This window comes from Hydra vulgaris, chromosome 04, assembly GCF_038396675.1.
Source record: "Hydra vulgaris chromosome 04, alternate assembly HydraT2T_AEP".
NCBI classification, from domain to species: Eukaryota; Metazoa; Cnidaria; class Hydrozoa; order Anthoathecata; family Hydridae; genus Hydra; species Hydra vulgaris.
In genome coordinates this window covers 46,653,753-46,680,000 of record NC_088923.1, presented here as the reverse complement: position 1 = coordinate 46,680,000, position 26,248 = coordinate 46,653,753, and the positions used below count along the sequence as shown (strand labels likewise).

The 26,248-nt window shown below is 26.4% G+C and overlaps 1 protein-coding gene across 6 annotated transcripts in view; it reads left to right on the top strand.

Moving 5' to 3' along the window:
- LOC105845222 (synaptonemal complex protein 2) overlaps window positions 1-26,248 on the top strand; it is a 126,035-nt gene that overhangs the window by 43,355 nt on the left and 56,432 nt on the right. For 3 of the 6 annotated variants that reach the window (XM_065796472.1, XM_065796470.1, XM_065796474.1), the window contains 6 exons: window positions 494-607; window positions 6,340-6,433; window positions 8,663-8,726; window positions 12,073-13,140; window positions 17,523-17,711; window positions 19,444-19,554. In XM_065796472.1, the coding sequence (XP_065652544.1) occupies window positions 494-607; window positions 6,340-6,433; window positions 8,663-8,726; window positions 12,073-13,140; window positions 17,523-17,711; window positions 19,444-19,554 (1,640 nt within the window). Of the gene's footprint in view, window positions 1-493; window positions 608-6,339; window positions 6,434-8,662; window positions 8,727-12,072; window positions 13,141-17,522; window positions 17,715-19,443; window positions 19,555-26,248 lie in introns of all 6 variants that reach the window. The other 3 variants (XM_065796471.1, XM_065796469.1, XM_065796473.1) reach the window with 1 other exon arrangement.

The following is a 26,248-nucleotide window of genomic DNA, read 5'->3' as shown; positions in this document are numbered from 1 at the left end:
TAACAACATGCTTGCTGTTTCTACTAAACTCAATTCTTCCCTAACAGAGTAGTAAACCAGTGGAATTCACTCCCACAAACTGTTATTGACTCATCACAGTTTGTGGGAGTCATCTTAATGAATTTAAAAACCGTTTAGACAAACACTGTAGCCAGCACTAGTATTACATTTAATGTACCGAATTGCTGCTACAGCTCATTGTCTACTGACAAAGAGCTAAAGAGTTGCTATTCCTTTCAAGCGACATTTTATTATTTGTTGCAGCTTATCATTATTATATATATATATATATATAATATATATATATATATATATATATATATATATATATATATATATATATATATATATATATATATATATATATATATTTATAAATATACTTGAAAATAAATTAAGAAAGAAAACACAACTCTATAATATAATAAAAGAATTTCTTTAATTAAAAAAAACTTATAAAAAACTGATTATTCTTATTAATTTTTATTTATAGTAAATGAGGAGAAAATCATAATGGTAATAAAGTTAAATGTACCTGCCTACACTCTTGCACCTTTTTGTCCTGAGTCATCTGAACATTATGTCAAAATTATTTTCACAAAACATGGTATTCAGATTTTGTTTTTTAACTTTAATTTAAAATTTTTTTGTTTTTTAATTTTAATTAGAAATAAAACTCTTTAAGTTTATTATTAATAGTTTAAAAACATGAAAGATGTTGGAAGAGTTAAACTGATATTAAACATATGTACATATATTACTACGTTTAATGTTGCACATTTCTTAGAAAATAATATCAAATCAAGAAACAGAAAAAGAATGTATGAAATTTCTTTAGAACCGTTAAAAGAATTAAAACTATTGCAAGACTAACAACCCTCAACATAGTTCAATTTGTAAAAGATGTTTTCTTGGAACTCTCTCCCATCTTGATGTTTTCCTAAATCATAGAACCTTCAACTTTTATAGTCAACTGTTTTCTTGTTCTTTAACACTATTCTTTGTTTTCTAATAACTAACTCCCAACTTAATAGTGGTTGTTTGCAGCCTTGTTGGGAGTAACTAGTTTAAAAAATTTTTTTTTTGTTAGAGGAAATCAACTGGGAGTTTATAGAAGTGATAGCCACACTAACTTGTCTAGGAATTACTTTCTAAGTTTTATGCAACTTATAGCTTAAAACTTAAAACTTCGGGAGTAATAAACTATAAATAGTTTAAAACTTAATAAGTTTTAAGCTATTTATAGCTTCAAAATTAGGGAATATTAGCAATTTATAGTATAAAACTTTTGGAGTAATAGCAATTTATAGCTTTAAACTTAGAGAGTAATAGCAAATTATAGCTTGAAACTTAGGGATTAATATCAGTTTATAGCTTAAAAATTAGGGAGTAATATCAGTTTATAGCTTAAAACTTAGGGAGTAATAGCAAATAATAGCTTAAAACTTAAGAAGTAATTAAGCAAATTAGGGATTAATATCAGTTTATAGCTTTAAACTTAAACAGTAATATCAGTTTATAGCTTGAAACTTAGGGAGTAATAGCAAGTCAAAGTTTAAAACTTAGGAGTAATAGAAATTTAATAATGTTATAATTTGTATCTTGATTGTGTAATATAATGTTTTTTTTAATCCTTCTTCCGCTCCTCGAGTTGTGTTGTATTTTTTTGTTTTGCTTTGTTTTTTTATATTTTTTTTTTGTTGTAATTTTTGTTATTTTGTATTTCTCTCTCAGTTTGCTCAACTATTATTCAATATCTGATGACCAGTTGCAATAAATCGCCTCTGACCAATTTTAATGCGAGCGTGGATTTCTTTATGAGTTTCCCCCTCAGTATGATCTTGAAATCGGTTGTAAAAGGCTGGAGGACAATCTCTAATTATAATAGAACAAACAAGTTCAGCTACATGATTTTCTCTTCTATCTTTAGTGAGTCCAGTTTTAATTTAGTAAGAAGAGGGGCTGAGTGGACAACTTGATTTGCTCCGCAAATAATTCGTGAAGCAATTTTTTGAACTATGTCTAGTTTCTTTAACTGTGATGGTGATGCAGATACAAGAATTGCACTAGAATACTTAAGCTGAAATCTTAATAATGATATATAAGCCAATCTCAGAAGGTTCCTAGTTAGGTTAAGACTAGCTTATGAAAGAACTCCCAAGGTACAGTGACATTTTAAAAACATATTTTCTATATGAGGACCAAAGGTTAGATGCTAGTCAAGGCTTACTTCTAAAAATTTAACTGTTTTGACTGGATTGATTATACAACCGTCTATTACCATCTGTAAATTATCAGGCAGTTTCATTTTAGGGTTCTTAAATATTAAAAACTGTGTCTTTGACAAATTTATCGTGAGGCCATAAGATGTGCAGAAGTCTTTGGTTTTATAAAATATATGTACCAATTTCGTTGATAGTGTATACAAGTCCACATCTTCCTCAGAGTGGTTAATATTGTCAGCAAACTGAGAGCAAGTTGGAAGATCTCTTATGTAAATAATAAAAAGTTTGGGACTAAGTCCACTTCCCTGAGGAAGTCCACATGATACTGGCTTCCACTGGGTTACTTGAATGACTCTCTGATTCCTATTGGATAAATGGTTGTGGAACCAGGGTATCGTGCTCAAGCTACAGGCTATTTTGAATAATTCGTTAATAAGAAGTTGTTGTGGAACAAAATCAAATGCCTTAGAGAGGTCAATCATAATAGCACCTGCAAATTTACCCTGACCAATGCTACGCATCCAAACGTTGACAAAATTTATAAGAGCATACTCGCAACTCGATCTCTCTCTAAATCCATATTGTTCTGGAGAAATTGTCTTATTCACATCACAAAAAGTAGACAGTTGTCTAGCTATTATCTTTTTAAACATCCTTTCTATAATTCTCTGGTTTTGATTTCGATCCTTTATTTTTCCAGACTGCTACTATATTTGCTTTTTTCCACATTATTGGAAAATTATCTTCAATGCTTTTGTTAATAATTGCTGTTATGTTTGGCAAAATAGCTGCAGCTAATTTTTTTTAAAACAAATCCTGGTAGACCATCGTACCCTGTAACAGTTTTTTCCTTCAGGTTCACTAGATGTTGAAATACTATTTTGCAATTAATTTTTTTATGACTAAATAAATTTTTAATGTTGCAACCTGGAATTAAGTTTAACAAAGATATTTTGGGAGCTCTCACAGAATCCGCTAAATAGGAGTTAAGTATATTTAAATCTATGACCGCCTTTCCATTTTTTTGGGAAGAAAAACTTACTTCTCTTATGAATGCCCAAGCATTCTTAGTGTCTTTTTGATTGAGGAGGTTTTGTCCATGTTTTTTAACTGCCATCTTGATAATACTTTTAATTTTTTTTTTAATACTTGTAATTTAGTTATAAGTTCTTTATTGTTACAGTTGTTAATTAGTTTTTTTGCCATATTGTTACGGAGGTGAATCATTTCTTTAATTTCTTTGTTCATCCATTTAGGCTTGTTTTTTTCTAAAAGGATACTGTTTAAGTGGGAATCAAGTTGTCAAATAATTTTATTATAGAGAAATGCCATGTGTCTAGCATTGTGTCTAAAGATGTGTTAAAATTATTACTGCTATTAATAACTATTTGGCTTGTCATCAAATTAAGTTTTGCAAAGTCAGCTTTATTGAAAAATTGTTTGACAATAGGTTCAATTTTTGTACTAATTGCTACTTTAAGAGTTTCTTCCACTGAAAAATGATCACTGATGGCTAATAATCCCATACAGTAGCTTGTACACACCATTTCTACTGGTGTAGCAATAATGTCTAAACAAGTTGCGGAAGTTGCAGTGGTTCTTGTTGGGGCAATCAATCTGAATGAAGCATTTGCAAGTAATAAGGTAGTATGTAGCGACTTTGCAGGATAAGATGCTGGTTTCATCATGTCAGCATTTAAGTCACCAAGTATGCAGGTTGATCCTATAATTGAGCTAATTTCAGCAATGATTTGGTTAAACTTTGGAACCCAGTCTGCTAGTGCATTTAGCGATTGATATACTCCTATAACAATTATGAATTGTTTAGGTTTTTTAATTGAATTGAATTTACTGTTGCTTCAATTCCCTGGTCATTAATCTTTGCTTTAAACAAAGTTAAAACTTTTGGGTGAAGGTTTTTTTTAATAAATGTAATCACCCCACCACCTGAAGAATTCCTATCATGTCTGCTAATAAAGTAACCATCAAGTGCGAGAGATCCACAGGTGACTGTTACATCCGACTTTGTTTCCTGCAGACATACTATGTTCATTTTGCAGATGTAATCTTTTGATTGCAGCCATTTATTTCTTAATCAATTAATGTTCCATGACACCAGTCACAATGAGTTGTTAACTTTAGTTGAGGGTAAGGGTTTGTCTTTAACTGTGTAATTAGCAACCAATTGACTTTTGGGCAGGATGAGGAACATGAGTCTGATTGTTATTGGTATTTAAGCAGCACAATTAGATAGGTGGTATTACTAAGGAATTTAATGAGGTGGTATTTGTTGATGTTGTTTATATAAATAGTAAATACAATTTTTAAAAGATTTTTGTTTGTTGAATTGTCTATTTTTATTATTATTGCTATTATTTTGATAATAACACTAAGAATAAAAACAACATTCTACTAACCTACAAGTTACTAATTTTACTAGCCCAATAGTAATGAGTTGTTCATTATTGTGACCTTAAAATTCACCAAGTATAATAAATTCTTTATTATTGATACATTGTCAATAACTTAGTTCAGCAGGCTCTTCCTCATCTGATAAAATTTGCAAAATCGTATTTAACGATTATTTCCCTAAATGTTAGATAATTAAATAATTTGATGAGTTCAAGGCTAACAACAGTTTTTTTTAATGCATTGATGTAATTTTAGTTTTTGCCAGAGACCTTGAAATACATACATTGTTTCTCATTGTTTTTTATTTAATGATTTTCTTGATGTTTCTTTGATGAGGATCATTAAATCATAGGCTTGCGTTATTTATTTTCTGCAGAAAAAATCAGGCATGGTTTTTATTTTTCTCTTTTTTATTTTTTTTATTATTATTATTTTATTTGCATATTTAACTCCATGAGGGTTAGGGGGCAACTTTATTTAAGCAGGTTACTCATTACTTTTTTAGTTTCAGGATACTCACTACTTTTTCGGTTTCAAGTGAAGCCTTACTTTACCTCATAGTTTCCTCCTTGTATATCTGCTGTTTCCAACTGTAGTTTTTTCTTTCACCCTTTTTACCAGAACAATTCTACTAAAAACAAATGTCTTTTTGTTCTTAGTTGAGTTTCAATCATTGCAAGATATTGATACAAACAAGTGCTGCTTAATGCTGAGCTTAATGAAACCAATATTTTCAATCTTCTAAATTTTTTTTATTTTTTATATTTATCTCAAAAGGTAGATTTAGTCTAATAACTTCTTGTAAATGGGTCTGATCTTATTATCTTATTCAAAAATAAGGATAAAATTACTTTCAAAAAACTTTACCTCTAATTCATTTCTGGAATCTAATGATTATACTCTTTCTGAAATCAGGAAGAGTGTTGTCACATAAGCTAATAGACAAACAGGTTTCAATCAATCTAGTTTTTGTTGTTTAATTTCTTACATAAATTCTTCTAAAGCTTGTGATCCATTCAGTATTCTTGTCACAGTCATGCATTAAGTTCTTGACTAAATCTTGTTTTCCTTACTACTGAAAAGTGCCTTATATATGTATCATATTATTTCTCATATCATCTTATATTAAGGAAGATGAGACTCTTTAGCTGTGGTGTGTACCTAGGTGAAAGAAAACTTTGATATAAAACAGCTTTTAGTGTGAAAACAACTTAAAGTGAATGTAATGACTAGAAGAGCTCATAAACCTTGGATGGTAAGTAAAAGATAAGTCATGGAGGTATTTTTTGTGGCTGGTAATTTTTACCAGAACAATTCTAATTTTAAACCAAGCAAAAACCAGTTGTGTTATGTTAATCATTGCCACAATAATGCTCCTACTTCTATATCAAGAAATAACATTAATAAATTACACTTATTGTGTCTTTTTGGAATATTATTCACAACTGATCTTTCATCAAAATTTTATCATCAACCCATTATAAAGTTGAGATTTGCTTCTTTATTGTGCTTGCTATTTTTCCTACTTCTAATTCTGTTCTCTTCCTTTAAATAAATCCTCTGTAAATAAATCCTGTACATAGTATTTTTTTTTTATTATACCAAGTTTTATTTTACATTTTGCACTATTTTTTAGGTCTAGTACTTAATTTATAATAATTAAAATATTTTGATTAGTAATTTTAAAAGTTGTTTAATGCAGATAAAGTTCTTACTGCTATACAACAGCTACTTGGTGAAATCAAGTTTGTTAATGCACCAGCTGCAACAAGTCCAAATAACTTGTCTGCATTATGGTAATATTTTAAGTAATATTTTTCTTGAAATGATTTTTTTTATTGTTTTGAATGTGTTTTATCCATTAATTATTTATTGACAATATTGTTTATAACTTGTAACTTTACTGATGGGAACAAAAAGATTATTGCATTGGTTTATGTGTACTGACAGATTAAAATTTATGATTTGAACAGCATAAAAAGTAGCAAGCTCATAAAAAATTAAAAAATTAATGTAGACAAGAGAGTTAATTAGGGCATTATGAAGTCTCAAGAGTCCTGCAATCATTCCATCAAAAGCCGCATTAACTTTTACAGGAAATTTGACCTGCTTTTTTTTGGAGTCTGATGTAAACTTCAAAAAAAAAAAGGAAATGTTGGTACATTTTGGAGGATCAGCCTCAAATCAGAATTCATACTTTTCAAGAACATCGGTAAACAAACAGAAACCTGTAAAACTTAAATGATGTATTACTTTGCATCAAAGCAACATCAATGGATATTGAATTTGTATTTTTGGTATGAAATAATTTCTCTAACAAATCACTTAAAGTGCTTTTGTTTTTAAAATTTTAATATATGAAATAAAAATGTTCTTATGAAAAGCTATTTACTTTTATTAATAATATAATAAAATCAGATTAATGTAAAAATATTTTTTATTTGTAAAACTTAAATCTGAAAATAATAAAAAACCAGCTGTTAACAGTTTTTTTTTTAAAAAGTACTGTTTTGAAAAGTACTGTTTAAAAAGTACTGAAAAACCCTAATTTTGTATATGATGCAAATATTTATATTTTTTAATTATGCAGGGTTCAAGCTAAGTGTGATTGAAATACAATTATTTTTTGCACCTCATGATTGTTTCTTTAGATTTTTTTTTTTGCAATTCATTTTTCTCTTCTGATAATGTACTTTTATAACAATTCATTAAAATTTTAGTTATGTGTTTGGTGGATTGTATATATTTATTACATAAAGTTAGCAACTTTATTTATATATTTTGTATTGAAAAAAAGGGTTGCAACGCGGTTTTTCATAATTTCATTTTTTTTTTTAATAGCAAGATTAAGATTTTTAGAAAGTTGCAAATTTTTATAAGCAATTCTTTGGTATAAAAATATAATTTGTTTTAAGTGTTTAAACACATAATATGATATCAACTGAAAAAAATAGAACTGTTCAATTATTTTATTGATTGGTCAAAGTAGAGCTGTTCAAATATTTAATTGATTGGTGAAAATAGAACTGTTTGAGTATTTTATTGATTGGTGAAAATAGAACTGTTTAAGTATTTTATCGGTTGGTGAAAATGGAACTGTTCGAGTATTTTATCGGTTGGTGAAAATAAAACTGTTCGAATATTTTATCGATTGGTGAAAATAGAACTATTCAAATATTTTTTTGGTTGGTGAAAATAAAACTGTTTGACTATTTTATTGATTGGTGAAAATAGAACTGTTCGAATATTTTAATGATTGATGAAAATATTTTTAATTAAGGGCAGAGAAGAATTAATACAATATATTTTTGTGATAAGATTTTTTTATGTTAAATTAAAAACTGTTATATCAGGTGTTGATGTTTTGCAAAAATTGAGTCAAATGCAGCTTAGGATCAAAATAGTATATATATATATATATATATATATATATATATATATATATATATATATATATATATATATATATATATATATATGTATGTATAACATTTATATTTCACTATATGATTTCTATAGCAGTATATATATAATACAAATGTGTACATATATTTTATGTTATACATTCTTATTATATATATATATATACTATTATACAAATCATATAGTGACATAATTTTATTTGCTTGTATTTCAAATTATATTAAGATGATTAGGAATGTTTTCATTCATATTAAATTATATTTTCAATAAATTAGTAGCGTATTATCAGATTTTTAAATAAATTTTTCTCATAGATGTCATAGTATTGGCTTTTGTTTTACCATTAGATGTTTTTTTTATGTGGTGCCATTAAGTGTCTTGTTATTATAAATATTAGTATTGTGTGTCATAGTTTATGAGCTATTTCATCAATAAGTAATTTATGTTATATTTGTGTTCATTAAGTGTTTGTTTTTGTGTTTTAGCTTTTATTTTACCATTAAATGTCTCATTTTTTATGTATGAAAGTTTAGCTGCCACTTGGGATGTCGAACTGCTGTTTTATGTTTAACTGATGTTTCGTTACTGAAATTATTTTATAGGTGTCGTAGTTCAGCTGCTATTTCACCATTAAATGTTCAAGTTCGTACTATTTCAAATAAAAAGGTTTTTTTTTTTTTAATTTTTCCTTTATAAAAAATGATGTAAATTGTTTTTATCAATTAATTTATCTTGTCAATTGTCAATTTATCTTGCTCAATAATCTTATTAGAACAGCAAAAACTTTTAATAACTTGTACTCGTTCAGAACTTACTTAACAATGTATTGGATTACATACCTACAGCCCTTTACACATCCTCATCCCTTTATACTTCATTTTATTTTCAAAGTCAATCAGCTTTTCTTAACAATTTCTAACAATTGGCTTTTAATATTTACTTGGCTCTCTGCAATCAAAAACCAATGTGCAAGATAAATGTCAGTCAAGCTTCTATTTTGACCTTCCCAAAATGATTTCTTGTTGGTTTTAAATATATATTTTTAATTAAGTATATAATTTTATTAATTTTTTGTATAATTTTAATAAAGTAAATAGTAGTAATTAAGTAAAGATATATAGTAAAATAGATATGTAGGCAATTTGAAGACAATCAGTCCAACTCTAGTTTATGATCCTGTAAACTTTAGTTTATTGGGTTAACATTATCATCCTATTTTTCAAAAGAATATTTTTTTAGTTGCTAGAATAAATATGTTGAAATATGTAGATAGTATGTAAAAGTGTAGATATATATCTATATTTCATAATTGTGTTTAAATAAGGGGCACACTTTAAACAGCTAGCATCTCTTGTCCCATCTACTAAAATTTGTTCTTGTATTACTCATCATTCAATTAAGTCTCATCCTTTTACTGTGACTGTTCCTAAGTGGTCCAAAAATTCTAATTTATCTAGTTTTTTTCCTTGTACATCATTTCTTTAGAATTTGCAATCTTTAAAGTCCTCTGTCAATCGTTATCTTGCTCTATACACTTCATCTTTTCTTTTCCAGTAACTTCCAACTCTAATAGTGGTTGCTTGCAGCCTTGTTGGAAGCAAAGATGTTGAAAAAAAAAAAAAATTTTTTTATTTATGAGTGCAAAAGTTTAAAACACCAATGTTTTTCATTTAAAGCATAACTGTTCACAAACTTTTCTCAAATAAAAGTACCATATGTTTTTTATATTGATTCAATTTATAATACAAACCACACAAGTTATAAGTTTTAAAGTTTACTTAACTTTAAAATAGTTTAAAAATTGAATAAAAAATGATTTATGTTGGTACACATATCCCAAACTTTTCTTTACAGTTTCAAATTTACAGATACAAATTTTAGATGTGTTTTCGCGTTGTTGACAATTTTTTGCTACCAAACTTTGATGTAATGTGCTGAGCCTTGCTCTGGTTGCCTCAGCACATCAATGTTTAAGCACTGAAAAAAATTATATAAAAAAATTGATGAATCATATTTTTTGGTGATGTTTTAGGCATGAGATGTATTTCAGCAAAGTTCATTCTGAAACTACTTTGTTTTGACCATAAGTACCGTCTCATAAGCATCACAAATCTGCTCATATGAAGCTTCAAAGCTATGCTCATGATACCATTCTTATGTTCAAAATTATGCAGTTTTAAGATGAACTTTGCTGAGTAATGTCAATGACGATTCTGATTTGTTCAAAACAATTATAATTAGTGATGAATTATATATGGTTATAATATTAAAACCAAAGCCCTCAATTGAAGTACCCAAAAAAAAACAACATATAAGTTCAATTAAAAATCAATCAAATTATATCAGTTCAATTAAATGTCAACTAAATTATATCAGTTTAATTAAAGAAGTTTTCTTTGAATACCATAATTACCATTACTTACTGTTTTCTTTGATTTTAATGACATAGTGCATGAGGAGTTCTTACCACAAAGTCATAGGGCCAATAAGGAGTATTACCTTATGAATTTATGGTCTGTTTGCAAGATGCAAAACAAACAAACAAAAAAAAAAGTAAACTCATTGCTGGTTGTGAGATATTTTTTGGTCAAAAACAACACTTCAATCATGACTCATCTATCATATTTACCAAATATCACCTCCTGCAACTTTTTTTTGTTCCTTAAACTATAAGGACTGATGAAAAAATAGATATTTACTCAAAGCTTTACTAAAAAGTGTTTATTAGAATCGCTTTGATGATTGATATAAGGGTTGGCACGAGTTTAATATATCTAGGGTAGGAGGTAAACAATTACTTAAAAAGGAACAACTGGAATATTAAGGAGTTAATTCAGAATCCAAATTGCAAACTATATAAGCTGATAAATTTAATATGCTTAGTTACCTGTTACACATCAACTTTTCAAGTAGTTTGCCTACATTTGAAAGTAAAGATATAGTTTAATACTTACTAGAACTTTGTAATTAAATATAATGCTACAATTATAATAATTAAAATTAAATACAATATTATAATTATAATAATTAATTATTACTTATTATAGTAATAAATATAGCTTTTATGCTATAAATATTTTAAGATCATTTAAAGTTTCAAATTTTCACATTTTAATGATTTTGTTGTCATTTTAGTTACATTTTTGATTGGTTAATATAGTTTGAATTAGGTTTCTATGACTGAGTTTTCAAAAAAACTTCAAAGAGTTATCAAAAGACTGAAATGTGATGTTAACAATATAAATTTCAATATAAATTGTGCTGTATCTACTTTAGTTGCTTAGTTTTAAATTTTTGTGTTTTAATTGTAATTTTTATTTATCGTGTTTTGCTTATTTTCAAATTGTGGTTACTCATTTATTCAGTACAAAAAATTTTAATTATTTTAAATATGATTTGTTTACTTTTTTACATAATTTTTTTTATTATTTCTTCAAAAGTATAAATGATTTACTTATTTTGATGTGGTTGGTTATATGCTATTTAAAAATGCAAAGTTTACAGAAATGCTCATTTAAAATGATAAACAAACGGCGGTATTCACTTCAAATACTGTTAATAGATATAATTTTGAGAAGTTTCTTGCTCACACAATTTACACTTATGCAAAAACATTGAAGTTTTTTCTTAATATACTTATAATACAATACTTTGCTATAGAAAGTAGTATTTATTTTTTTTATTGTTTATTTTAAATTTATATTTTTTGTTTTATATCATAAATTGGTATATTGTTAATATTGTTTTTGTTTAATTTATGCTTCTTGATAAATATAATTTTTTTTATGTACTATATTAGAAAACGATTATACCTTTAGTGTTTTTTTCAAGTGTTTACTGTTCATATGAGATTATTCTACCATTTAACTTAAGAATTATAAAACTATAGTTGATAAATAAATAAAAAAAGTTTATATTTTTCTATATCTCTTACTAAATCCCATTAAATAATATGATAAATTTTGCATAATGTAAAGTATTTCTTTTGTATAAGCAAATAATTTATTTTAAGGTGCTAGAAGATGTTTCATCTACTATTCAGAATAGCAAAAACGATTCAAAACAAAAACTTCAATCACCGGCAATAAATTATGAGATACAAAGTAACTGCGAGGAAAGTAACAGATTAAAATCTAATAATTTAAATAAATCTTCAGATAAAATAACTGATAATAGAGTTAAAATAAATGAGCATACAGATAGAACATCCAAAGAAAAAGATAAAGCTGAATCAAGCAAAGTTATTAGTGAAAATAAGAAAATTAATGTTGCAAAAAGCTATAAAAATAAAACAGAAGAAAATTCTAAAGAAACAAAAGTGAATAATGAAATCTATGAAAATACTACAGAAAATGAAGTCAATACGAAAATGGTAGAGAATACTAAAAACACAAAAGACAATAAAAATATTATAGATAATACTAAAGAAATAAAAGACAAAATGATGGAGAGTACTATAATAAAAGACAAAATGATGGAGAGTACTATAAAAATGGAAAAAATTATACAAGTAGTGAGTAAGAAAGCAGAAAGTAAAAATTTGATAAAGGATGTTGAAGCAGTAAATAAAAATCAAATAGAAAGAATGACACAAAATAATGTGCAGAAAGCACATGAAATTATGGAAAATAACCAAGTAAAAACTGATAAAAATATAAATGATGCTAATACTACAGGTAGAGAGATTATTACAGAATCAAATAATTCTGAAATTAAAAAGAAAATTAAATCAAAAAGTTCTGAAATTACAAATATATCAATGCAAAATGCATTAAGTTTAGTTAGTGAAACAAATAATGCTGACTGTTCAAAGCCAAAGTTTGCATCAGTTAGTGATCTTGATGGTATTAAACAGGAAAGTAGAAAGAACCAAAGTGACAATCAATCTGATAAAATTGACAACAAATCAAAAGGTAAGCATGATGTCACAGAATGCATTTATAACCATCCACATGTAAACCAAAATGGTCAGCAGCAAAAAAATCAAATGAGGAAAAATGTTCAAGAAAAACAAGATGCAGATTTCAATATTTCAAAGAGTTTAAACGAAACTAAAACTGATTGCTCAAAACTTAAAAAGGTTGAATTTATTATTTTAGTTTAAATAAAATTTTATATAAAAAATTATAAAGAACAAATTAATTTTGTACTTACATTAAGTTTTTACAGAGATAGATAGGTAAGTATTCTACAGCTGTTAATTATTTCATACCGCATTTATTTTCATAACACTTATTTCTTGAATTTAAAAAAAAAAGGTATATGTATCTTTAAGAAGCAATAATGAATTGGGTCTCGAATAATAACACATAGTCTTTAAAGTTTTGAAGTAACTAGCAATTATATATATATATATATATATATATATATATATATATATATATATATATATATATATATATATATATATATATATATGTATATATATATATATGTATATATATATATATATATATATATATATATATATATATATATACATATACATTTATACATTTATATATATATACATATATACATATATATATATATATATATATATATATATATATATATATATATATATATATATATACATATACATGTATACATTTATATATATATACATACATATATATATATATATATACATATATATATATATATATATATATATAAATATATATATATATATATATATTGTGTATATATATATATATATATATATATATATATATATATATATATAAATTAGTAAAAAATAACTTAACAAAAATTTTTCTCATTGTATAATGAGTTTAATCTATATAGACTCATCAGAGATGAGTCTTTTCTGATGAGTCTTTATTGATGAAACACTGTGTAAAATGAGAAAAATTTTTGTTAAGCGATTTTCTACTAATTTATAATTGCTCTGTTCTTTTAAGAACATTGAGCACTCTATTTTGTAGAATACATTTTAAAATTGTTTAAATATATATATATATATATATATATATATATATATATATATATATATATATATATATGAATATATATATATATATATATATACATATGTATACATATATATATGTATGTATATATATATACACACATATATAGCACGATCACCCTGCTACTGGTATTATGTATCCCAGAACTATGAGCCCCATACTCTGCTTCCTTGTAGAGTAGGCTTTTTTTTAGGCAAAGGCTAGGAGAAACAAATTCCAACTTATAAATCCCCTGCCTTGGGGCTCTTAGTTAAGTAAAGACTAGAGATGGTGTCTTGATAAAAATACTCATCTCGGGCAGATGTTAACTGTATCTAACTACTAAACTTAAATCATGTCAAAAGTAACCCAAAATATTAAACATAAAAAACCAATCCACCACCTAAATGTTTAAATATCTTTTACTAATATTTGTGGTCTGCAAAGTAACCTTTCATCAGTTGAGTCTTACCTCTTGCAAAGTTCACCAGACTTGCTTGCTCTTAGTGAGACTAATTTAAGTTCTGCTATTCCTTCTTCTGATCTTAGTGTTGATGGTTACTATCCTTTGATTCTCAAAGACTCCAATAGTCACATGCTTGTCTTATGGGTATACATGCGCATCAATTCACCTATTTGTTGTGAAATCAGGTTCGAATCCTTTGACTATTCTTTTATGTGCTTCCGCTTAGCACCTCTTCACTCTATCACCTTTCTCTTTGTTATTTAACATTCTTCTTTTCCCAAGACTGCACTCTATTAGATGTAATTTCTGATCAAATTGACCGTGCCTTCTTCCTTTACCCATCTGCCAATATTGTTGTTATTTGCCAATATTGTTATAACTTCTGCATTTCTCAATCTCGTACTCAGATAGTTATCTATGTGACTCGCTTTCCTGATAACCCTAATCATTTCCCTTTACTCCTTGATTTATGTCTGGTCTCTGATCCTAGCTTGTGTTCAATTTCTTCTTTTTCTCCTTTAGGTGGTTCTGACCATGATTGATCTTTTTAAATCGTTCATCTTGTACTTCCTTCTTATATAGCTTGTGGTCTTGCCAACATTCCTTTCATTTTTTTACAAAATTGATCTTCAGAAATTTTCTTTAAATTACTTAATAAGGGCTTGACTTAATTTTGTTTTCCTGCCTGCTGGAAAATGGCATCTGTTGTTCCAATTTTCAAAAGCTCAAGTGGATATTCTGAACACCCCCCCCCCCCCCCAATTATTGTCGGATCAGTCTTTCTTCGGTTAATAGCATGATCTTTGAGTCTTTGATTAATAAGTTTCTCACATCCCATCTTGAATAACTTACTTAGCAAATAACTTACTGTCAGATAATCAATTTGGTTTTCAATCCTCTCACCCTACAGCTGCCTTGATAACTGCTGTGAAATTTTATTAAATGGTGATAAATGCTGAAAGATTTTACCATGCATTAGTTGGTGGCAGAGAGGCTATGGCTATTGCTTTTGACAAATCTAAGGCTTTTGACAAAGTTTGGCATTCTGTTCTTCTCTATAAACTTGTTTCATATGGTATATCTGGGAAAGTTTATGAGATTATCAAATTGTTTCTTTCTAGCTGCTTTATTAAAGCCATCCTTAAAGATTAACACTCTTCTATATTTCCAGTAACTTCTGGGGTTCTCTGGTCCAGTAACATCTCAAGGTTCTATCCTTGGTCCTGTTTTGTTTCTTATCTACATTAATCTAATGAAAATAATCTTACATGACAACCTTACATCTAAATTAGCTCTTTTTTGCTGATGACTTTATACTCTTGTCTTGACAAAAAGTCTTGTCTTTTTGAAAGCTTAGAACAGGCAGCCAATCTTGAATCTGATCTCACTTCTGTAATAGATTGGGGCTCACAGTGGCTTGTAAATTTTAACTCCAACAAAACTCAGTTATATAATGTAAACAACTATCGCAGTACTGTCAACATTCCTATATTAATGAATGACAACCCTCTCACTGAGTCCCCTTCTTTATGTCTTCTTAGAGTATTGTTTACTACTGACCTTTCATTGAAACCATATATACAATCGATTGCTAAATTAGTATCTGCTAAGGCTGCTTCTCTTTATCATGCCATTTTGCCATTTTCTCTCTCCTGATTCCATTCTCTACCTTTACAAATTTCTTATTTTTCCCTGTATGGAATATTGTTGTCATATTTGGGCTGTTTTTTCTAGTTATAATCTTCAAGGCAAGGTCCAAAAACGCATTGTAATCATAGTTGGATCTGCTAAGCTTAGGCCTTTTTCCCAGCATCATAAAGTTGCATCTCTTTCTCTTTTCTACAAATACTGTCATGGTTGCTGCTTAAAAGAGCTATCATTAGTTCCATCAACTAAAATCAATTTCATTCGACTTGTCATTTAGCAAAGTCTCATTCTTTTACTTTGTATCTTGTATTTGTATTCTTTTGTATCTGTTCCTGTATGCTCTAAAAACTTTTATTCATCTAGTTTTTTTCTCCGCACTTCAAGGCTTTGGAACTCTTTTCCATCTTAATGTTTTTCTGACTCATACAACCTTCAACTTTTCATGTCTTCTGTCAACCATTTCCTTGATCTATAACTTTATTCTTTTTTTTTAGTAACTCCCACTTAATAGCTGTTGCTTTCAATGTTGTTGGGAGTGAATCTAAATTGAAAAAAAAATTTTTTGTTCTGATTTACTTGGAAACTTCAAAGATTCTTTTTTATTATTTGAGATTACACAATAATTAAATAAGGAAAGATGGATGGTAAGTATGCATTATTTTGACAGATTTGGGTGTGGGCAGATTATATATATATTTTTATTTTTTTTACTTTTTTATCTTTTTAAATTTATATTTGACAATATTATCAATTTATTAACTAAAAACACTTTTTTAGATATAAATACATACATGCAATAATAGTACATACAGACATGCATATAAAAATAATAATAATAGTAATGATAATAATAATAATATATTATAAATACAATTACACACATAAATTTGTAAAGAACATAAGTTGTATACAACATATACAACGTTGTTATAATAATATTGTTACAATTTTTAACTACTTATTCTTAATCATTCTTAAATGAAATATTTTCACAATCTTTGCTATTTGTGATTTTAATAATATACTTTTAAAGTGGTTTTTATTGTTTAGATATTGAATATACTATAAAATGTAGAATAAAATATATTAAATTTTTTGTTTTGTATATTTGATAATTTACAATTTAAATAAATTTGAATTTATCTAAATCTATACAAACCTTCTATATAAAATATAAACCTTAGGTAAATGAATAAATTTTAAAATTAAAATCAATTTAAACAAAACAAAATAGGCATACTATAAAATAAATATATTGCTGTGAAACTTATTGGAATTAAAGATGACATTAAAAAAAAAATCTTTTATAACTTTATAAAAGATTATAAACATGTTTAAAAAAATATTTGAAACTACAATTTTTAAGATTATGGTAATTTTTATTTTATTGCATAGTTAAAGAAGTTACTTCAAACAAAGCAGGTTTTATTTCAAGATTCTCCAGATGAAAGTTATGTAGCGCCACCTGTATGTAAGCCACAGCTTAAATCTATAGATATGCAGATTGAAAAAAAGAAAATTTCTAGTGAAAAATTTAAGAATATTAGCTCAAAATCATTAGAAGTGTTTGACTTTCCTGATATGGTGGTATTTCTCATATTTTGTTATATGTTGGTTATTTATTTTATTTCAATTATTTTATTTATTTGTTGATTTGCATTTTTAGTTACATACATTTAAACACATACACACTTACATACATACATACATACATACATACATACATACATACATACATACATACATACATACATACATACATACATACATACATACATACATACATACATACATACATACATACATACATACATACATACATACATACATACATACATGCATACATACATACATAAATACATACATACATACATACATACATTAGAATCAACAACTTAATTAGCAAAATATCAACTCAAAGTTACTCAAAGATGCTAATCTCTTAAATAATCTCTGAAATAAGTTCAGGTAGTTATAAAAACTTTTTATTTTATTTTCGAAAAGGAGGGGGGCGGGGAGTCTAATCTCTAATCTAAGATCCAAGTTTTTTCAAAACCATTTACCAAGAACTTTTTCTTTAGTTCATCTTTTGCATCTAATAACCACAATCTTCCTGTCATCCCAATCTGAAACTAGTTAAACAGTCTCACAAAAGTGTTCTCCAAACTTTTCATTGTTCCTTTCTAATCTATTTAACAAGTGCTTAACTTATTCTTGTTTTCCTGTCTGCTGGAATACGGCATTTGTGATTCTAATTTTTTAAAAACTCTGAAGAACATTCTGACCTTTCTAACTACAGTCCGAGCAGTCTTTTTTCTATTATTAGCAAAGTCTTTGAGTCTTTAGTTAAAAAACTTTAACAACTTACTCTCTGATAATCACTAAGAATTTCAATCCTCTTTTCCTGCTGCCGACATGTTAACTGTTATAACTGAAAGTTTTTATTGTGCATTAGATAAAAACAGTTAGAAAAGGGTTGTACCTCTTGACATATTAAAGGTTTTCATTAAAGTCCAGCATGCTGGTCATTACCTTTCTCCATATGGTGTATCTGGAAAAGTGATTTTCTTGAGGTAACAAAGACCAAAATTATGTTTAACATTTAAAAAGCACTTTTTAATCCATTTTATTATCGTGAAGAAAAAATGAACTTGCTAAACTAAACAGAAAATTAGTTATTTTCTACTGCATTTGAAACCATAACTTTATAACAAATAATAAATATTTTTGGGCACTTTTATTTGGGTATTCATACCGTTTAAGTGGTACCCAAACAGATCTTGGTTTGTACCTGTAATGGGGCCCTGGTTCGTCCCTGTAAAGGATTATATACTCTAGTTTTAAAGAAAGGATATTCACAGTCAATCCTGAATTGATCTTTATGACAACTTAGGGCTTCTTCTTCTTTGTGGCATTTTAGGGTTTACAGTGAAGGGATTAACCTAAATAAGACTTAGTTGTTTACTGATATAAATATTCCAATATTGGTAATATTATTGATAAGAGACAACACTTTTATTGAGCCCTCTATTTTATGTGATTTCTTGTTATCCTTTGCAGCTGATCTCTCATGCTTGCAGTCTTGTTGGTAAATTTGTTTAAAGCAAAAAAAAAAAAAAAAAAAAATATATTTTCTTGACAATATTTGTCTGAGAAAATGCATTAATTCATTCTATTTTGCTTTAAACTAAGAAATCAGTAATATTTGTAGATAATTCTAATATTTTTTATATAACTAAATTCATATATTGTATGTTTTTTTTTTGTTTTTTGTTTTTGATAAAGTACAGTACATAAATAAAATATATTTATTTAGGCACCTTCTGAATCAGATATGAAATTAAACAAAATAAAATATAAAGAGAATTCTCTGAGCAAAAAAAAAGTCAATAATTATGCCAACGATATTGATGGTGATAAAAATGATGTTAGTGATTATTAATTTTTTCTGTAAATTTCTCTTATGTTGAATAGTTTAAATTATTTAAAGTAAAAGTTTTAATTTTTATTTATATATATTATTTACTGTAGTATTTGTTGTTGTATTAATCAACCAATGAAATATTTGTAAAGAACTAACTTATAAAATATAGGTTGCCATATCTGGACATTTTAACAAAAGTCATCTAAATTTAAAGATTTATAATAAGATTTAAAAAAAATACTTTATTTTCTTTATTAGTGTTTTATTTCTATTATATTATATTAGGTATTCACATTATTAAAGAAGATATATATTTTTAAGAAAATGTTTGATGCTTGAAATATAAGGGTTATGAAATCATAAATTTTTTTTTAAAAGTTTAAGAAAGCATTAATATAAATTTTTTAAGAAATCTTATGTAAAATTTTCAGAAATAGGTTTAACTTTTTTGCTGCTAAGATCTTTTATTATTATTATGTGGTTGATAATGAATGCATTTATTGACAACACTGTTTTGGTTCTTTCCACTTTTTTTTGAACTAGTAGAAAGTACTTGGTAGCTTTTAATTGATAGTACTAACATTCTTTCATAATTTTATTATTATACATGTAGTTATAAAAGTAAAAATTTGCAAAGATTTATTATACACAGTTAGCATGGATCCTGATAATGCCAACCTAACTGACCCATGAATGCTTCTTATATGAGATGATAACAAACACATTAAGGTGCCCTGTGATGCAATTTTAGAAATCTTTTTTGTCCACGGAAAATAATTCAATATGAATGTTCAAATTAAGTAAATTTTTGACTTTTTAGTAAAAAAATTTAACACTTAAATTTACAATTTCACTTACAATTTTTTTTAAACTTACGTACAATTTTGTTTTTACTAAATATGTTCAATTTATGTTTTTTTTTTAGAACTTCAGCAGTTTTAAAACATACCTTTATAATTTTCGTTTTTCGTGAGCCTCTCTGATGTGTAAATCACTCTCTGAGTAATTTTGTAAAATATTTTGCATCTTGAAGCAACGTCAAAGGCAGTTTCACATGGTTTTTCCTTGTTTCTTTTGCGTCTAGGACAGCCATGCCACTAAGGCACATTATCACAGATTGGCTGTAATAGACCAAGTTTTAAGGGCAAAAGAAATGTGAAGTGGGCGCCGTTGATAGAACCCAGAAAGTGCTTATGTCCTTGCTGCAGATGAAGTTCGGCCTCATCAAGGAGTTTGTCACTGTTCTTGACAAGGAAATACATTTTAAGTACCTCAAAAATTTTTTTCCAAAGCTGTCCGAGTTTAGAGCTGTTATCTTAGTTAAACCACAGATCAAAAAGATTGTAAAAGTGACAAATTTGCCAAACTCGTGAACTGAATTAAAAGAGCAATTTAGAACAGTTTTGTTTCCATGGCTTCTGGGTAATCAGAAGGCTAAAAACTATGTGAAGTTGGTTCAGATACTTATTAAGAGTTACACTAAAATGGGATGTACATGAGAGCTTACTAAAAAGTGCTAGATGAGCAATTTTATGACAATATATTGGACTTTAAATGCTTTATCTAGGACAGTACAACAAAAGCATAATAGGGAACTACATTTCAGGGCTACTTTGGAAGAGTGTACACTCACAAATCTAGGAAACTACTCGTTTCTGAAGTTTTTTTCATTGATGTTTTGCTGTTTTTGTCTATTCAATATGCAGTTGTTATTTCCTACGAGACTAGCTGAATGAAGATATGCAATTTTTTTTATTCCTTCCTAACAAAAATAAATTTTGTGTGTGTTTTCATCATGAAATCAAAGTTTGTGTTAAATGCTGTCATTTTTTTAACAGTCTTCAAATATAAGTAGTTAAAATATAATACCTTGAATCCAAGGACAAAAATTGTTACATAGTGCTATTTTACGATAAACCATTGTTTAAAAAATATCTACAAATGTTTAATACTAGCTGAATGTTATTTAACTTACAAAAAACTTTCAAAAATTTCGAAAATAATATAACTGACATAAAAAGAAAATGGAAAAATACAACAACACAAATTTTAAGAGTTTTTTAATTTTTTCAATTTAAAAAGTTTTAAAATAATATTTTATTTTAATTTTAATGCTGATGAAGAATAAAAAAATCATTTTGTTTTATTTTTAGTTTAATTTGACAGAAATACTTCTATGGTAATTGTTTGTATATTGTTTAGTTAATTTCATTAAGTTATATATTGTTTATTATACAAATTATTTCTATTTATGTTAATTTTCACTAAAATAATTGTATAAATAATATCCATCTAAATACCTGCAATAATCTGCATTTGTAAAACATTCTTCAATAATAAACTTTCTAGTGCTATTTTGTGTTTAAAAAATTACTCAATTTATTGCAAGGTCTGTATTAAAGTTGGTGGAGAAGTAGCAATTTACTGCAGAAATGACATTAATGCAGAACAAGTACAGATTACTCAAACAAATATTGATATTGATATCTGTGTTAATATGATTTTTGATCTCAAAAACTCTGTTTAATAACTTGGTATTGTTGATTTCATTAATCATAATTTGTGCTACCCAGTGTCCCAGATTATAGTTGTAGGTGACTTCAATTTATCTTAAATGGATTGGCTAAACTATGTTTCAGCAAACAATAATTGTCTTACTATTTTCTTAAATTGGGTAAACTCGGTGTGCACCAATTTGTTAAAGAACCCATGCATAAAATCATTTTTCTTGATCTTTGTATTTTCTTAAAGCATTTCTCTTCTAAGTGATTTATCTGTTGAGTGTCCTTTTAGCACTAGCAACCATAACACAGCCAAATATTCTATAAATACAAATAGTTTCAACTTTTTATCCATGTAGCTAGTATTAGCGCATATTTAGTCTTAAAATGTTTTGAAACTTGTAATCCTAGTATATTAGTGCACACATTTACCACTTATAGAAGACCAATTATTGAATATTGCTCTCCAGTTTGGTCGCCACACCAAACTATGTGAAGAAAGTCTATTGAAAATATTCAAAAAAGATTCACCAAAAAATTACTAATCTTAGTTATTTAAGCTTATATAGCTATTTACAGGTGCTTGGTTTGGATTCTCTTGAGCTCAAACAAACAAAACATGATTTAGCTATTTGTTTTAAAATTATGCATAATTTGGTTTGTATAGATAAAAGTTTGTTTATTAAGATCAACAATAATAAATATACCTGTGGTCATACTTATAAGATTTGCAAGCGATGATGTTAATTCCTTATTTTCAAATATTGTTTTTCTTAATGAGTTGTTAATATCAAGAACAATTTGGCATCAGAAGCTGCAGATGCAGAAAACATGTATATTTAAAAATAAAATAAAATCCTCCAATTTCAAAAAACACTGCTTCTATAAAATAAATGAATAAATAAAATCATGAATGTTTATATTATAAACTATATTTTTTTATTATGAACACTGTTTTTATATTCATTTAGGGGCATACTGTCAGTGTCCATTTTTTAGACCTGTAATAATTATAAATTGAATAAGTATTAAATAGTTGTAATAGGTAGAGGATGTTTGTGTTGAGGTTCCAAGAATGTTTCAAAGACCTGATTTTTTCAATGCCCAAATTCAATTGGCAATTCCACGGCAGAAAATGAAAAAGTAGTCAAATTTTATTGTCATTTTTGTCAACTTTTAGCAAACAAATATTGATGTAGACACATGAAAGTTTATATAAAATATACTTTTTGTACTAAAATTGATTAATTTAAGTCATTTTTATGCTTCTGAAAGTTATGCTTTTTCTCATTGCATGATAAAAAAGTATCATTGTAAAATTTTATTTTAAATATGAATTTATTTGCATAATCAGAAATAATTTAGTGTGAAAACGGAGCTAACATGTTGAAATTGTTGTTGGTCAGATATACTTTATAAAATATATATATATGTATATATATGCAATTTTCATGTAACATAAATTAACAAAAACATGATAAAGTTTTGTTTAAAAACTTATGTTTTTTAATAATATTTGCAAAAGAATATTAATTATTACGTTTTTATATTTAAAGTTTTAAATAACAATGCTTGGTTAAATTTTTACTCTCAATTTGAGTAACGTAAGCTACATGCATTTACTAAAGTTCTGGCTCTTTTTCGTCAAGTTTTTGTTAACAAATAAATTACTTCATTTAGTAATTGTTATTTGTTGCGTTGGTTTGACAAGGTTCTAACTGAAACTTTTTGTATTAGGAGAATATTAAAAATTTTTTTTTCAATATTGATTAAAATTATTTATGTTATTATTTTTTTATTTGTTTATGTATTCTTATTTTGGTTGACATATAAATATAAATAGATAAATAAATAAAAATAAGAATTTTATAAATATTTTTATTTAGATATTAAAAAAAAAAATTTGTCTGCTATTCTCCTAATATGAAAAAAAAAAAAAAAAAATTGTATGTTTGGGTGGTCATCCATAAAGCACGTTACCCTATATTTGTTAATTTTAACTTCTTTCCTCCTGTCACAAACGATCGCATATATAACTCTCCCTCCTAAACTGTGATTTTTTTATGTCAAAAATATTTTTAAGAATTTAAATGTAAATACATTTTAAAAGTTCAACCTTATGAAAATAAGGCAATATGTAAGAAGTGTAAGTCAAAACTTTGACAAACCAAAAATTTTCTTCTTTAAATGACTCAAATAAGTATTAATAAAGTTGTAAAACTAAAATAATTTTTTAAAGTTGGTCTTGGTCTTGCGGAAAAACTGTTTTCATTTTGATAACTTTCATAATTTTTATTAAAAAATCACTCAGAAAGAGTGCCACCAGTTTTAAAATTTCATTTGCTAATTATTTTTAATAAATGAGTTCAATTCTTTTGTTATGTAACTCTAACTTTTACAATAGATATAAAAAATCCATATAAAAAATTGCTCGGTAAAGTATGTGATGTAACGTAAGTTAAATATATAGCATCAAAAAAAAAAGAAGTTTATTTTCCTTAGCCAGTCACCTCAGATAAATTTTTATATATTTTTTAAATTGGTATAGAATTCTCAACATCTTGTGAAAGTTTCTAATACAAACCGTTTTACTGATTTGCAGAATTCAGACCTAAAAGTTGAAGCAAGCTTTTTACCTTGTTTTCCGTGTAACATAAGTTTAGTGGCATTTTTAGCAATAAGTTCTCTTTTGGCCACACTTTTAGCTTTTATTATCATAGTGTTAACATTTTATTGCTTCAGTAAAATAATCAATAATAATGAATAATATATGTAATTAATCAATAATCGGTTATTTTAATTTTAACTTTAGGCTTTCCAAAGGTTTGGTATCAACTGCGTTTTATTGCTTATTTTATTCTTTAGACTAACAGCTTTTATACAAAATAGTTTAAAGTTTAATTTACAGTTCAAATAGGAAAATATTTGATAAAGATGCTGCGCCTGAACGTAAGTTAAGGCGCAGCAGCTTTAATATATATATATATATATATTAAAGTTAATAAGCAAATTTATGTATATATATATATATATATATATATATATATATATATATATATATATATATATATATATATATATATATATATATATATATATATATATATATATATATATATATACATATTACTATAAGCATGACCGATTTTAAATTGTACTAATGATAGGAGGCAAACTCCATTCAGCCTTTACTTAGAATATATATATATATATATATATATATATATATATATATATATATATATATATATATATATATATATATATATATATATATATATATATATATATATATATATATATATATATATATATATATATAAATATATTTATTTTTTTATATATAAATATATATTTATGTATATATATAAATATATATATAAAATATATATATATATATATATATATATATATATATATATATATATCTATATCTATAGTTTGTTGGCTTTGGGAAGAGCGGAAGGAAAAAAGTGATTCTTACGCCAACATATACGTCACTTTTAATTACTTTTGACTTTCGTCCAACATTTGCGTGTTGGACAAAAGTAAAAACCATTAATTTAATTACAAATAATCGTTTTTTAAAAAAACCACAAAAACGCAAATTTAATTGACCAGAATGTTTTTAAAAACATTCTGAATGTTTTTAAAACATTTTGAATGTTTTTAACAATATAAACAATGTTTTTATTTTAATTTTTTTTAATAAAATGTTGTTATTTTTATTTTTTTTAATAAAATGTTTTTATTTTTATTTTTTTTACTGTAAATCATGCGCGGAGTGTTGCTACATCGACTATCTTATAGCCTGACTCGCAAGGGAGTGCTGCTACATCAACTGACAAATAGCCTGACTCGCAAGGGAGTGCTGATACATCGACTGACAAATAGCCTGACTCGCAAGGGAGTGCTGATACATCGACTGACAAATAGCCTGACCCGCACGGGAGTGCTGCTACATCGACTGAGGGTTTGGTTGGGGCAGGCAGTCTATCATTATTAAAAAAAAAAAATTCCGGTCTTGAATTTTAATTTTTACTTTTTGTCAACAAAATATGGAAAAAACTTTCGGACAACATTTAAGGGTTCTATATATATATATATATACATATAGAACCCTTAGATGTTGTCCGAAAGTGATAGACTGCCTGCTCCAACCAAACCCTCAGTCGATGTAGCAGCACTCCGCGGGT